Here is a 15,397-nt window from a genome sequence, read left to right as displayed (position 1 = left end):
AGAATTAGTGACAAGGTCATTAAAAAGGTGACTATAATCATATTCCATATGTTCAAGAAGGTAGAGAAAAGTGTAAGTATTATAAAGACAGACATGGAAAGTATAAAAGTGACCCAAATAAATTTTAAGAGATTAAAAAATACAGTATCTGAAATGAAAAATATACAATGTCTGGATGGGATTAAGAGCAGATTACACAAAGCAGACAAAAAGAGTAATGAACTTGAAGATACAGTAACAGAAGCTACCCAAAATCAAACACAGGAAAAGGACCAAAAAGAAATGAATAGAGCATCAGTGAGCTGACGTATGGGTACTGAGCACCCAGAGGAAAAAGGAGAGGAGAACAGAAAAAAATGTTTGAAGAAATAATGGCTGAATTTTTCCAAATTTGATAAAAACAATAAATCCACTGATCCAAGAAGCTCAATGAACCCCCAACAAGATAAAAATGAAGAAAATTACACCAAGATACATCTTAATCAATCCACTTCCAGTGATAAGGAGGAAATGTTAAAAGCCGTCAGAGAGAAAAGACACATTACACACAGAGGAAAATTTAAGAATGAAAGCAGATCTCTGGTCAGAACAGGCGTGCCAGGATGTAAGTGGAGAAACATCTTTAAAGAACTGAAAGAAAAAGAACTCTCAACCTATAAGACTACATCCAGCAAAAATATTTTTCAAAAAAGAAGACAAAATGCTTTTTCAGAGATATAAATGCTAAGCAAATTCACCAGCAGACCACCACTACAAATTAACATTTAAGTGTGAAGACAAAATAAGGACCATGCCAACAAATCTTTGACAGTTTCTCTCCAAAAGGTTACGAGAGGATAGTCTCCATCATGAAGACAAATAAACTGAGGGAGGACAGTAGCATATAAGGAACTGTGCTGAGAAAAGAAATGTGTAAATCTTGGTAAGTCTAATAACTGTTTTAAAATATTTTTAATTAAAATCTGTAACTAAAATTCCAGATGCTACTAACATGGGAGAAATAGGGCAAGGGAAAACAAAGGAGGTTCTCCTCTGTCTATAGAGAGGATACAAATACAGATTAATTCCAGGTATTAGAAAAACAAGCTGATGGGTGTTAAACATACACAGGGTAACCATTAAAAAATTTAACTATTTTTCTGTGATATTATTTCAAAGAAAAAAATATCCTAAGTTGGAATAATTATATTAATTAACTCATAAAGATATCACTTATGGACTTACAGTAGATCTAAGTCTAAAGAAAACATATTACCACACAATTGACCTATTTCCTACGTGAGCATGATGCTTCACGGGTGCTGAGCTGACAAACAATCACCATTTGTTCTGGGGACAAAAGGTGAAAAGGCATTTGTGTACCTCTGCAAGTCAAAACTATTAACTATTGAAACGATGGTCTAAAACTGTTAATATTTTCTTATGTACATGACTTAGTTCAGTTAACGGGCATAATTAGAGGCTTTAAAATACTTTTGTTCCTAATTTGCTTTTGAGTAAATGCACAGTTACATGGATATTTACCCAAATGTTTATTTCCCATTTTTCTTCTACAATTCTTTGCTACTTAAAAGTATTTAAAACCAAAAGCATATTGGAAGAAAAAAGTAATGTAAGAACTTACTTATTTAATATAAATATCTGGGTTGCTATACCTACTTCAACTCTTTTAAAAGGAAGGATACAGCTACGAACTTACTCTCAATTAACCAAGGAACAATAGAATTTCACGCATGGCATAAAAGAAATAGCTGAAGAGAGGTTAAATGCTCTGCAAATGTTCAGAGGAAATGTTTGTAAAGGATTACGACTCTTGTCGTTTATACCTACCTTGTTCCAGACCTTCTCTTTGAATACTAACACGTTCAAAAATCTCAAAAACAAAATCCTACCATATGCCCCTCAGCCCGAGCCTTGTTCTGCCTCGCTTCCCGTCTTCGCTGTAGAAACTCTTCTACCTGCTTTGCTCTTTCCACAGCCAGCTGCCCCTTCTGCCTGAGGAATTTGGACAAACAGCAAAGTTAGAAATTCTGAACATTAAATATTTCAAAAAGTTTAAACTTACACTTATTCTACATATTTTCTTCAGAGACATTTGCAAAATATGAAGGCTGATATGAAAATCTTCCTCTGTAATAAAGAAATTGCTATACATATATTAGAATCTACCACTTAAATTGGAGACATTATTATTTTAAATAGGGGTAAAATCTACACTGCTATGTTCATTTAATCTATTCTACTTACAGACACATAAAATGATTTTAGACTATACCTATAGAAAAATCTCAATAGTCTCCAAGTAGGTAAGCTTATTTCAGAACTCTGCATCAAATATATCAATCAGTATGAAAGTAAGATTAAAGCAGCAGAGTAGCAATTTCAAAGCTCATCAAAAATAATGAAGAGTTTATGTGAATTTTCAAAACTGCAGTAAAAAGTGAAGTCTGAATTCCTTGAAAATCACAACTATTAAAAAGAAAAATGGATAGATTAGGGGAAAAAACTAAAAGCACACTTATTTGTTTCCATCTTTTCCAATTACGTTTCTGTATCCTCCTCTAACGACTATGAGAGAATGTAAACATGTTGGGCTTAGACGGCAACTAAAAAATATCAATGACATTTTGAACATCTAATATATATTGTGTGGGACTTCCCTAACCAGTGGCACAGTGGTTAAGAATCCGCCTGCCAATGCAGGGGACACGGGTTCGAGCCCTGGTCTGGGAAGATCCCCCATGCCGCAGAGCAACTAAGCCCATGCGCCTCAACTACTGAGCCTGCACTCTAGAGCCCGCGAGCCACAACTACTGAGCCCACGTGTCACAACTACTGAAGCCCACGTGCCTAGAGCCCTGTGCTCCGCAACAAAAGAAGCCACCGCAATGAGAAGCCCGCGTACTGCAACGAAGAGTAGCCCCCGCTCACCGCAACTAGAGAAAGCCCACGCAGCAACAAAGACCCAACGCAGCCAAAAATAAATAAATAAATTTATAATATATATATTGTGTCTGCTACCGTGTACTAAGAAAGATACAAAAATAAACAAAACCCACCCCCCGTAAACAGAGAACTCATTGCATAGTATCAACTGCAGTAATTCTGTGAGTAAGGAAGAAAGATGAGAAAGTTATTGACTGCACTTCTCAGATACTGGCTACGAAGGCACACAAAATTCCTACAGCCTCTGTGATGGACCATAACTAAGTTACGTTCAGAAAAAGATATGAAATAACGCCTTCTCTCTTCCAGTAGATTTAAACACTTCTGATTTTCATACCCCAAACAGTCATTTCTTTTACATGTTTTGTTAACAATTACAGTTGACCCTTGAACAACACAGGTTTGAATTGTGTGGGTCCACAATGTGGATATTTTTCAACAGTAAATACTACAGCACTACATGTTCTCATGGTTGGTTGAATCCATGGATGCAGAGGAACCTCAGATATGGAGGGCTGACTATAAGTATATGCAGATTGACCCCCGTATTGTTCAAGGGTCAACTGTACTGAGACATGTAAGAATTTTAAATATGAAATTAAACAGTAGAAATTTAAAATCTGATTCACCATAAAGCTATGGAAGATAGTGGCCTGAGATTCATTTAACTTTCATAGTGCTTAAAAGATATTCTTGTGAAACTCCAGCACTGGAATTTTCTAGGATTAGATAATCTCTAGAGCTGGTTCAGAGCCTTTCCTGTGTACTAATTTTGTATCCTGCAGCTTTACCAAATTCTTTGATGAGCTCTAGTAGTTTTTTGGTAGCGTCTTTAGGATTTTCTATGTACAGTATCATGTCATCTGTAAACAGTGACAGTTTTAGTTCTTCTCTTCCAATTTGGATTCCTTTCATTTCTTTTTCATCTCTGGTTGCTGAGGCTAGGAAAATCTCCTTCATACACTGGGTTGGCCAAAACGTTCATTTTTCTGTATGTTACAGAAAAACCTGAACAAACGTTTTGACCAACTCAATATATAGGCAAGGCTGTTATTCTGGTCTGCTATAGCCCCATTTATATAAGGCTGGGCCTAAAGACAACAGATAAACTTTCAGAGAGTATGACATTCAGATATGTCATCTGAAACTGTATATCTACTTGTAAGGCTCTTTTGAGGAGTCCTGGATGCTTATACCACCATATATAATTAGATAAAATCTCTGCTTTGTATCCTGACTGCACTGACTTCCTTTTCTACCCTTTATAAAAGTAAAACTTCTATAAAGTTTTTATGTTTGATTTCCCATTCTAAGATACTGAGTATCTCCAATGTTTGTCAGTCTGGGGCTCCAACTCACATGTGTTAATTCATATTCACTGATTGATTTGATTCACTAAATCAAATAATTCAGCTGCACAGAAATATTTTACTAAGAACCTGATCATACACATAACAGCTTTGATTTAAAGAATGTTCACAGCATTTATGTAAATATAGTACTACCCGTTCTATTTATTTATGTAATCTATAAGTTTTGCTTTACTGAATAGTTTTTTCCTAAGCTGGTTTAAATAAGCAGGTATATATAACTGGTTGCTTTCAATCACAAACTTAAAACCTGTAGTGATATTTGCTTACCATTATTTCTTTTTCCTTCTCATTTATTAAACAAATACTTATTGAGTGTCAACTATTTACCAATATTACATCTGTCTTTGAAGATATAAGATGTATAAAACAGAATTCCTGGAATGCAAGGTTGGTGCAACATATAAAAATCAACCAGAGCAATATAGCTTATTAAAAGAATAAAGGACAAAACTAGTTTAATTGATTCTATGATTCCTTATAATATTTAAAAACCTATACTGCTTTCATTTTTCACATGAATTTCTGTTTCCTACTTAACACATACCAAAAAGAAGAACCCATTCTCATATTCTTATTCCCCTCTAAAGTAGTAAAACTGTACTGAATTGTGAGCACAAACTATACATGTGTGCAAGGCTCATAGGGATAGAGGAAATAGTCAATTAACTTCTTAATAGTCATTCTCTTCATTAAATGTTATTAAGAATTTATATGTGGGACTTCCCCAGTGGCTCAGTGGTTGAGAATCTGCCTGCCAGTGCAGGGGACATGGGTTCGATCCCTGGCCTGGGAAGATCCCACATGCCACGGAGCAACTAGGCCCGTGCGCAACAACTGAGCCTGCGCTCTAGAGCCCGCGAGCCACAACTACTGAGCCCACGTGCCACAACTACTGAAGCCCACGCACCTAGAACCTGTGCTCCGCAACAAGAGAATCCACTGCAATGAGAAGCCCGTGCAATGCAACGAAGAGTAGCCCCCGCTTGCCACAACTACAGAAAGGCCGCGCACAGCAACAAACACCCAACACAGCCAAAAATAAATAAATAAATAAAAGAATTTATATGTGTATACTCTGTTTTAGACAAATTAAATAGACTATATCTTTTGAGTTCCAAACTTATGCCACTTAAAATTAGTAGAACATTAATCTAGATTAATAGTAAAGGAATGACTAATATAAATACTATATAAGCCACAAATATACAGTAAGAAATTAGGAATCTGGAAAGTGAAATACAGAGACATTAAAATGGGTAAAAAAGAAATAATGAGGCAAAATCTTTTTCATCCTGACAAGAGAAAAACGGAAGTTATTTTCTTTCTTTTTCTTATACAAATGCATGAATAAATGGAAAGAGCTGGGTAAGATACCTCATATCCATGGCTCAAACCTTTTACTAAGGGAAATTAAAAATTTTGAAAGATGACTAAAAATGGATTTTTTTTAAGAGGTGAAAGCAACATAAAAATGGCAGCAATCTAGGTAGCAGAAATAATCCGAGAAATGAAAAATGAGTCAATATGGTTTAAGGTAGAAGAGTCGGGGTGGTATAAGTTTAATGAAATGAAAAAAGGATGTTGTGGCTGTATTCATTAAGCTTCCTCCTCTGTTTAAGTGGCATGATGTCGATCTGAGGAAACGGAATTGTTGTCAGCTTTACTCAAATGAAGCAATACAGAGGAAAAGACTTGGAAAAGTAAAAGCTCAATAAAATACAAATGTTTAGAGGCACTCAATGGTTTCATAAGATGGTCTCACGTGATTGAGGTTCTAATGTTAAAAGCTAACTGAATATAAGCTCACCAGTTGTAACAAACATACCACTCTGGTGGGGGACGCTGACAACGGGTATAGGGACAGCATGTGGGAAATCTCTGTACCGTCTCCCTCAGCTTTGTGGTGAAGCTAAACTGCTGTAAAAAGTTAAAGTCTTTAAAAAAAAAAAAAGGTAACTAAGGTGTGTTATCAAGACATGGATATAAAAAGCAAAGTTAGACTAGCCAGAGTTACTGATAAAAAGGGAAGAAGAAAAATAATTAACACCATGAAAAAGTAAGAAGCAAATATGGGCTATCTAAAATATGAGGAAAAGATAATCTGAATGAGTCTTAGATGACTATAGATTTCAGTTTGCTGATTTGGTTTGAATCAGGGAAAGGAACTGACTACATATGACAATAACAAACAAATTATAAAAACCAGAAGTTATGACAGTGTGGAGAAAATGCTCTATAATGCCAATGGTGCTAAAAAGTTCAACAAAAGAATAGGGAAGCAGCTGCATAGTGCAGGAAGATCAGCTTGGTGCTTTGTGACCACCTAGCGGGGTGGGATGGGGAGGGTGAGAGGGAGACGCAAGAGGGAGGAGATATGGGAACATATGTATATGTATAGCTGATTCACTTTGTTTTACAGCAGAAACTAACACACCATTGTAAAGCAGTTATACTCCAATAAGGATGTTAAAATTTAAAAAAAATCATAATATTCAAATTGGAGGAGACCCTGAGTATTAACTAATGCAACTTCTTGCTGAATAAAGTATTCTCATATTCCCATCTAAATATCCCTGACACATGGTCATTCAAACCCCTAGTTTAATACTTTCAGTTTGAGAGCACTGATTAAATCCCACACAGCCCATCCACTAAACACATCTCATAATGGATGGAAATCTGCTTCTTTACTTCTAATCACCGTACTTCTACAATGTGGAAATACAAAGAAATCTAATTCCTCTTCTTCTACAAGACAAGCCACCCAATTCTTCTGAACTTGTTCCTTTAAGCATGCTTTCTTTAATGGTAGCGAAATTTTCCCAGCTTCTCTAATTTTCCTCATAAAATGTTTCAAGCCTTAGTAAAGTCAATATGGCACAAAAGTTAAGTGAGTCATCTTTGGCACCAAACTGTCCAACTTCAACTCCCGGTTTTACTAATAAACAGTTATGTGGCCTTCAAGAAATTAGTTATTTATACAGTCATTTATCATATATCAATTGCTTAATCTATAAAACTAGGAATAATAATATGTGCCTTGTAGCACTGGTGATGACTAGATGAGCTAATAATAATCAACTCTCATTATTCCTGGTAGTTACGTTGTATAAAGTCACCGTGAATATGAATTAGTGCATACTGAATGATTACCCCGAGGAGAATTACAGGGTTAGGCTCCTGACAGCCTCTTGCTACAACATTTTCGCCAATGGATTAATATACAACCTCGTTTTATGTGTGTTTCTGTTTAAAGACACCTTATTACACGGTCCATTCATTAACACTGAACTCTCGGCCAACAACACTGTAACTCACTCCTCAATGAAGCTTCTCTGATACAAATATTTCCTCCATGAGGAACACCACAGCCTTCCTGCACTTATGAACACCAGACAGCACTTCAGCACAAGGCATGAGGGCCATTTTAAGCAATGAAATCACCAACAAAATGCCCCAAAATGCAGAAAATGCAGCTGAGCAGACTATGAAAGTACATTTGTTCATGAGCGCTGAAACAGGAAAGCAGAGCTGGCCTTGCTCCCGCTCAGCTGGGACTTGCGCACTGGGCAACTCAAAGTCCCTGGGGCTCTGCACATGCCCAGGAACAACGGTGAAGGGACTGGGAGTGCTGATGTGCGGCTACACATGAATTTTAGCAAGCAGGCAAATCCACAAGCACACAATCCACAGGTAGCGGGGACCGGCGAGGCATGTAAATCCCTCCGCGGTGGTCTTGGGACAGAGTACGCAACCCAGCAGCAGCTCCTATGTTTATGTCACTATCATCATCCTCATCATCACCATCCTCAGGGGCACACGCTTTGTCAATATTCTGTTGTGTGACCAGTAGTGAATATAGTGAAAACTTCATTTCCTCCATTATTTTAATTTAAAATTTTATATTTTTCAAAAACTTCTTTAGCTCCTAAATGGTACTAGTCAGGGGGCAATAAAATGGGCACAATCATATACTGTTAGACTCAGCATAAATTGGCACAGCTTCTGTAGAAAGACAATTAGTAGTATTTAGTTAATAAATTTAGTTAAATTTAATTTCATAAATTCAATAAATTTAGTAATATTTCTTTCTAGAGCCTTCATAAAGAACATAACAGAGCAACTCCTTTAATCCAGGAATTACCCTTCTAAGATTGTATTCTACAGAAATAATGAGAAATAAAAAATATGTTCAAAACAGTGTTCAAAAAAGTGAAAAATGACAATGTATTATATTAGAGGATTTGCTATATAAACTGTAGCTAACAGCACTGGAATCAAATACAGACATCAAAAATCCCATGAAAATAATTTTTACCATGGGAAAATTTTTATGGTAAAAATGTTAAATAAAAACAGATACCAAAAAAAAAAAAAAAGAAACCCCAGCAGATAAAACTTTGTGCATGATTTGATCTCCTCTAACTATAGAAAAAGAAATATGAGCAAAAGATGCAAGAAAATAGACCACAGTCTTCATAGTGACTGCCTTGCAGGATGAGCAGTGATTTCTTCTCCTGTTTCTAACACCCGCCGATACCTTCCAATATTTCTAAAGCTAACCTATATCACCTTGGTAAGCAGAAAAACAAGACAAAAAAGCCACTTGCGACTTTCCTTCAGGTTTTCTTTTTCCTTGAGCGAAAGGGAGAGAAAAAAGAGGTCTGAACATTTGGCTGAGAATCCTAAGTGAAAGGGGGACGACAGGATGGTTAGCTGCCAGTATTTTAAAATCAGGAAATGTGAGCTTTCTTGACTTCAGCAAAGGAAACAGCATTAAAATGGAACTTGAGGGTTAAAGGAAGAAAAATAAATAAATAAATAAATGCCTTTGAATAAAGCAAAACACTGGCACGCAAAGACGACACTTAATGAACATTACAGTACATGACTCTTTTTGAATTATGGTTTTCTCAGGGTATATGCCCAGTAGTGGGATTGCTGGGTCGTATGGTAGTTCTATTTTTAGTTTTTTAAGGAACCTCCATACTGTTCTCCATAGTGGCTGTATCAATTTACATTCCCACCAACAGTGCAAGAGGGTTCCCTTTTCTCCACACCCTCTCCAGCATTTATTGTTTGTAGATTTTTTGATGATGGCCATTCTGACCGGTGTGAGGTGATACCTCATTGTAGTTTTGATTTGCATTTCTCTAATGATTAGTGATGTTGAGCATCCTTTCATGTGTTTGTTGGCAATCTGTATATCTTCTTTGGAGAAATGTCTCTTTAGGTCTTCTGCCCATTTTTGGATTGGGTTGTTTGTTTTTTTGATATTGAGCTGCATGAGCTGCTTGTATATTTTGGAGATTAATCCTTTGTCAGTTGCTTCGTTTGCAAATATTTTGTCCCATTCTGAGTGTTGTCTTTTCGTCTTGTTTATGGTTTCCTTTGCTGTGCAAAAGGTTTTAAGTTTCATTAGGTCCCATTTATTTATTTTTGTCTTTATTTCCATTTCTCTAGGAGATGCGTCAAAAAGAGAAAAACAAATACCGTATGCTAACACATATACATGGAATCTTAAAAAGAAAATGGTTCTGAAGAACCTAGGGGCAGGACGGGAATAAAGATGCAGATGTAGAGAATGGACTTGAGGACATGGGGAAGGGGAAGGGTAAGCTGGGACAAAGTGAGAGAGTGGCATGGGCATATACACACTACCAAATGTAAAACAGATAGCTAGTGGGAAGCAGCCACATAGCACATCAGCTCGGTACTTTGTGACCACCTAGAGGGGTGGGGTAAGGAGGGTGGGAGGGAGACGCAAGAGGGAGGGGATATGGGGATATATGTATACGTATAGCTGACTCACTTTGTTATACAGCAGCAACTAACATAACAATGTAAAGCAACTATACTCCAATAAAGATGTTAAAATAAATAAATAAAAATTAAAGAAAAAATGTGTACCAAATATTAAAAGATAGGCTGTCTTAGAATAATTTCATATCACACCAGATTGCAAACAAATGAGTCCTTGTACCAAGGTGCATTGGTAATTCCTGGATATGAATGACATTAAAATGAAAGTACTGATTGAGAGGGCAGACCCATTGAATTCTCCAGGCTCGATATACAGCTTGCTTCATTGTTAATGGCACTTGTGTGTCCACACAGTTGGAGAAACAGACTCCTGTTCATTTGTTGCTTTCAGTATGGAATACTTTATACCAATAAATTTTAAAATGTTAAAAAAAAGACAACACTTAAGTGTGACGGAGTAGGAAAAGTTATTGATCTACGACAGTGGAAAAGGATTACAATACATACGTAAATTTATGAGACAGTGGGTATTAGCAAGTATGAAGTTAGGAGCATATCACACACACAGTAGTTGAATTCTTCTCTTACCAATGATTACTAGCTACAAAAGATAAGGGCATTTTTATTCTTACAGCAATATATAATTATACTAGTTTTTTGTTTTTGTTTTTTTAAATTAAAAAAAAATTTTTTTAATTTTTTTAAATTTTTGGCTATGTTGGGTCTTCGTTTCTGTGTGAGGGCTTTCTCCAGTTGCGGCAAGTGGGGGCCACTCTTCATCGCGGTGCACGGGCCTCTCACTGTTGCGGCCTCTCGTTGCGGAGCACGGCTCCAGACGCGCAGGCTCAGTAGTTGTGGCGCACGGGCTTAGTTGCTCCGCGGCACGTGGGATCTTCCCGGACCAGGGCTCGAACCCATTTCCCCTGCATCGGCAGGCAGACTCTCAACCACTGCACCACCAGGGAAGCCCTATAATTATACTAGTTTGAAAGCTTTTTATTATTTTTCTTTTTCATTCACAAGGAGTTTGCAGGAGAAGCAAATCCTTCAAATGTGTTTAAACTGGCTGATTTGTCAACACGATTAAACTTGCTTCTTTCCTAATTTTAACCTACTGGAGTGTATACCTTAGAAGGATCTGAAAATAAAATAAATAAATTTGACTTCTTAATATTAAACTGTAAAACGAACATACTGAAAGAAGAAAGAGCTGTAAAGCTGCCCTCACGAGACAGAATGGCTTGCTGACCAAGGCAGAGTTGTGTGAAAGCTGGTTATACTAACATTACACATAAAAGCCCTAGGATGAGGACAGCGGTAGAGGCACAGTGGTACCGATGGCGACAGTGATGGGGGTGCCCGAGAAGCTCCCCGAGGAGCCATCCGAGCAGCAACCGAGGGGGCTGTCCGGCTCACAGCTCAAGCCTCACGTGGAGGCCCACGGCGGGATGTGAGAGCAGCCCAGACCACAGCCAGCTGAGGCTCGGAAGAGCGTGGTGATCAGCCTGGGTACGTCCCCTAGCCGGTGGTCACTCATCACTAAGTTTTCAACAGTTGTCAACAACATAAAGAAATGACTAATATAATTTTCACAAATCCAAATTTATTTAATCCCAAAGGATAATCTGTATTGTAAGATTGTGTCACCCTACTTTTTTCACATTAAAATGTTCATTCTTTTACCAAAGGATGGAATTAGGGCTGAGAAACTTTTTTTTAAATGAGCTTACTTGGCAAATTAAAAGTTGGAAGTCCTCAATCAGGTCTCCAATTTTATTTTATTTTTCATTTTATAGACCTAGTAAGTGCCTGTCAACCTAAACCAAGGCCAGAAGAGTAAGCAGGAATTAAGCAGGCAGAAATGCAGGCCGAGGGAGTAGCAGGTACACCGGAACAAGGACGAGGAAACCATGTCCTTTAAGTCTGCGCTCCCAGAGCTCTGGAAACGAAGAGCAGAAGACAAGGCCATGGAAGCACACAGGCCTCCAAGAGACCTGCAGGCCATTCAGGGGCTGCAATTTGATCCAAGAGGCAATGAAAGGTCATTAGTTCAACTTTTTAGTGTATGCTATTTACAAACCTTTTCCAAGGGTATATTTATTTGGTCAGATAATTTTTCAGACTCAAAACTACATCAAATTCCCATTAAGTTTTCTCTAAATCAAGTTAGTTGTAGCTATGGTCTACTGAGATTATTTTGTTTCCTGATCAATCATACAACATATCTACTATTTCTTTCTACTTTATGTCTTCTGGAAATATGACTATATCCTTTGAATGTTTTTTCTATGTCCTCTTTAAAAATGGAGATTAGTTACAGGAGGACACACTTCTAAAACTTTTTTAATTTGGACATCAAAATATTAACCAGCATCCTCTGAATATAATTCTTTAACCAATGACTAATCCACCTAACAAGTTTTACTTATATTTCTTCACCATGTCTACACTGAGACACCCTGGCAACAGTATCTTGCTGAAGTTTATATACCCTACTAGGTATCTAAGTAACTTTTTCACAATGCCTCTAAGGCCAACAGAAATACCTAGCAGTCCCATTCATTAAATAGTTAGGTCAAAACTGCTTAACAGTATGGTCTACACTTTGTCCAACAGATGCAGTTACGTTTCCCTCACAATTGTAAAATATCCAAGGCACTGTGATGCTCCAAGTTGCCTCAGCACACAGTTTGAGAACTAGAGCTCTAGCCTACAACCCTAAGAAGAAATAAAGGCTGTATCTGACAAAATCCATTCTCTGTGAATTTATGCTGCATTGCAGTGATGACTGCTTCCTTTTAAGATGTTTGCAGGCTCTACTTTTAATCTTGCCTGGGATGAACATGAAAAAAACTAGTCTAGTTTATAGAATCTGACTTTTGAAAATTATATGATACTTGATGATCTCCAGTTTGCTACCAATTCTTCCATTTTCTACATCCTCAGATAAAACCAAAATAAATTCAATGAATATATATGAAAGTTCATTCGGTATTTGGTATCATGTTTAATCTTTAAAATACCCAAAATTTTAAAATTTTATAACCAACTAAACCAATAACTGTTCTGCCTGTTCACTAGTAGTATCTCACAAGCTGCGAAGTCCTTACATTGGTGCTCGAGGAGCTGAACTCTACACTCAGACGGACTTAGTTTAAATCCTACCACCGCCGCTTACTAGCGGCCTGATCATACACAGGTTTTAAATCTCTGCAGGTCCTAATTTCTTCATCTTATTAAAAGGGTGATATCTAGTTCAAAGGGATGCTGTGATGAGTAAATATAACTTGGTATATAATAAGTATGCAATAAATAATATCCATCATCAATAATAAGTTCAAAGCAACATAAGAAAAGGCATGCTATATGTCTGAGTACTACTAAGCCCCCCAAAGTTAGCAGAAAGGAAATGATAAATGATCTCACAATCACAAATGACTCAAAAGCTGAAAATTAAAATATTGAAACTATATCTGATGTTCAAACAAAGACTTAATGGAAGCTGTGTTCTAGTGGAAGAAGTAACTGAGATACACAGCCATTGAAGACAATATGAAACTCAAGTGTAAATCTATGTGAACACTTCAAGGTTATATGGGAGCCTGATACAAATGGACCAAACTAGTCCAGTACTCGTCACTCCAACTGTGAAGAACCAAGAAACCTTATGGAAGATGAACAGTGTGAAGAAGCAAAACATAGTTTTCCCTATTTTCTTAATACTATACACATTTATTTTAGGAGATCTGATTAAAATTAAACAAAAAAAAGCCATACAAATTATATAGTAGAAAGGTCAATAATACCAGAGGATAAAACCCCATGCAAAAATCTTCTTTACCATTTCATAAAAAACATGCATATGTGGAAGTCTGTGGCCCTCTTTTCTCAAAAATGGGAAGTATTTACAGTTAGCTTAACACTTCAGGCTACTGTACATAATTCATAATGTTAATTTATATTCACCTCAATTATTTACCTCTGCTCAGCTACCTTTTTTTTTTTTTTTTTCAGCTACCTTTTAATAACCTTTTATAATTGGGAGAGCCATAAAGAGTTTTATCACACTCAGAAGTATTCTCTGTAAAATGACAAATTAAATTTTCACAAAATGATATCTGCTCTTCCTTAACTGGAACGTTTTTATGGAAGAAATGGGAAGATCTAAAAAAACACATATGCATACTTTAAAAAAAGGAACTATGCAAATTAAAACTATTGACTGCAACCATATTAAATTAATTAATGGAAGAAAAGAAAAAAACCCAATGAACAGGATCACAGTGAGCCATCAATCAGAGATGAACATGAAGAGAAAACAACAAAGAGAAAAGTGGGGTTCTAAGTAATGAGGAAAAGGAAGACCCAAAAGCATGTCTTGGAGTTCTGCATAGAACGTAATTCCATTTTAAATATATTCTGACTTATTTAAAGCAAGTGGATAAAGTTATTACAACCATATGTTGGTTCAGAGTTATCACATGTTCCTTTAAATAGTATGTTCAGCCTATAACATATATAAGCTACAAAAATCAGGCTGAAGAGCTACATGTTCCCCGCATGTAATCAAGGGCCAAATTTGCACATAAGAAAATGACTGCATCCAGAAGGCAAAAAACACTCTATGTATAATGGGGAAAACACCCGGAAGGTGCCGGTATAGGCCGTACGTGACCGGACAGATTTACATGCAAGGGTGAATTTATGGATCATCACAGTCCAACCTGTTTATATTGGCTTGTTTAGACACGGTCTTCAATCTTTTCCAAGTTTTTCTAAGAGCACCGGCATCAGAGGAAGGGTGATGACCTGCAGCCCCCTTGGGAAATCCTGGATGTGCTCCAGGTGGGATTCCTCTGCCAATAAATATGCACGATGACTTCCATTACTTTCTCTAAAGCAAAGCACAAGCAACTTCTGCAGAACATGCCGTACCTTTCTGGAAGCCTTCGGCCATGTATTTCTCCTTTCCACTTAGCTTCATTATCTTCTGCTCTTTGTTGCTGCATTTGATCAAAAATGGCGTGGTAATGCTCATACTGTCCTCGAGAAGAAAAAGATGATGGAGCCACAGCCCCTCCACTGCCAAAAAGGGGAGCCTAGGAATCAAATAAAGAGCTCTCACATGCTTGTCTCACAAGACCTTAGGTCTGTACTACCCTCAAAAGAAAAAAGTAAATTTCAACACTTGACTCTTAAAAAGCAATTACCTAATTTAACATGTTTTCCTACTATATTATAACCATTAACAATCAAAAACTAGTATACTTTGTTACTAACAATAAAGCTTAATTCAATGTAACAAACTAAAATAT

At 36.9% G+C, this 15,397-nt stretch overlaps 1 protein-coding gene across 1 annotated transcript in view; it reads right to left on the bottom strand.

The window, feature by feature from the left end:
* NEK1 (NIMA related kinase 1) overlaps positions 1-15,397 on the bottom strand; it is a 203,879-nt gene that overhangs the window by 115,085 nt on the left and 73,397 nt on the right. Inside the window, exons 16-17 of the mRNA XM_068552774.1 lie at positions 15,018-15,181; positions 1,893-1,995 (exon numbers count right to left, since the gene is read on the bottom strand). Of these exons, the coding sequence (XP_068408875.1) occupies positions 1,893-1,995; positions 15,018-15,181 (267 nt within the window). The remainder of the gene's footprint in view (positions 1-1,892; positions 1,996-15,017; positions 15,182-15,397) is intronic.

This window comes from Eschrichtius robustus, chromosome 10 (genome assembly GCF_028021215.1).
Source record: "Eschrichtius robustus isolate mEscRob2 chromosome 10, mEscRob2.pri, whole genome shotgun sequence".
Taxonomy (NCBI): Eukaryota; Metazoa; Chordata; class Mammalia; order Artiodactyla; family Eschrichtiidae; genus Eschrichtius; species Eschrichtius robustus.
The sequence above is the reverse complement of the archived record's forward strand: the minus strand, read 5'-3'. Positions and strand labels throughout refer to the sequence as shown.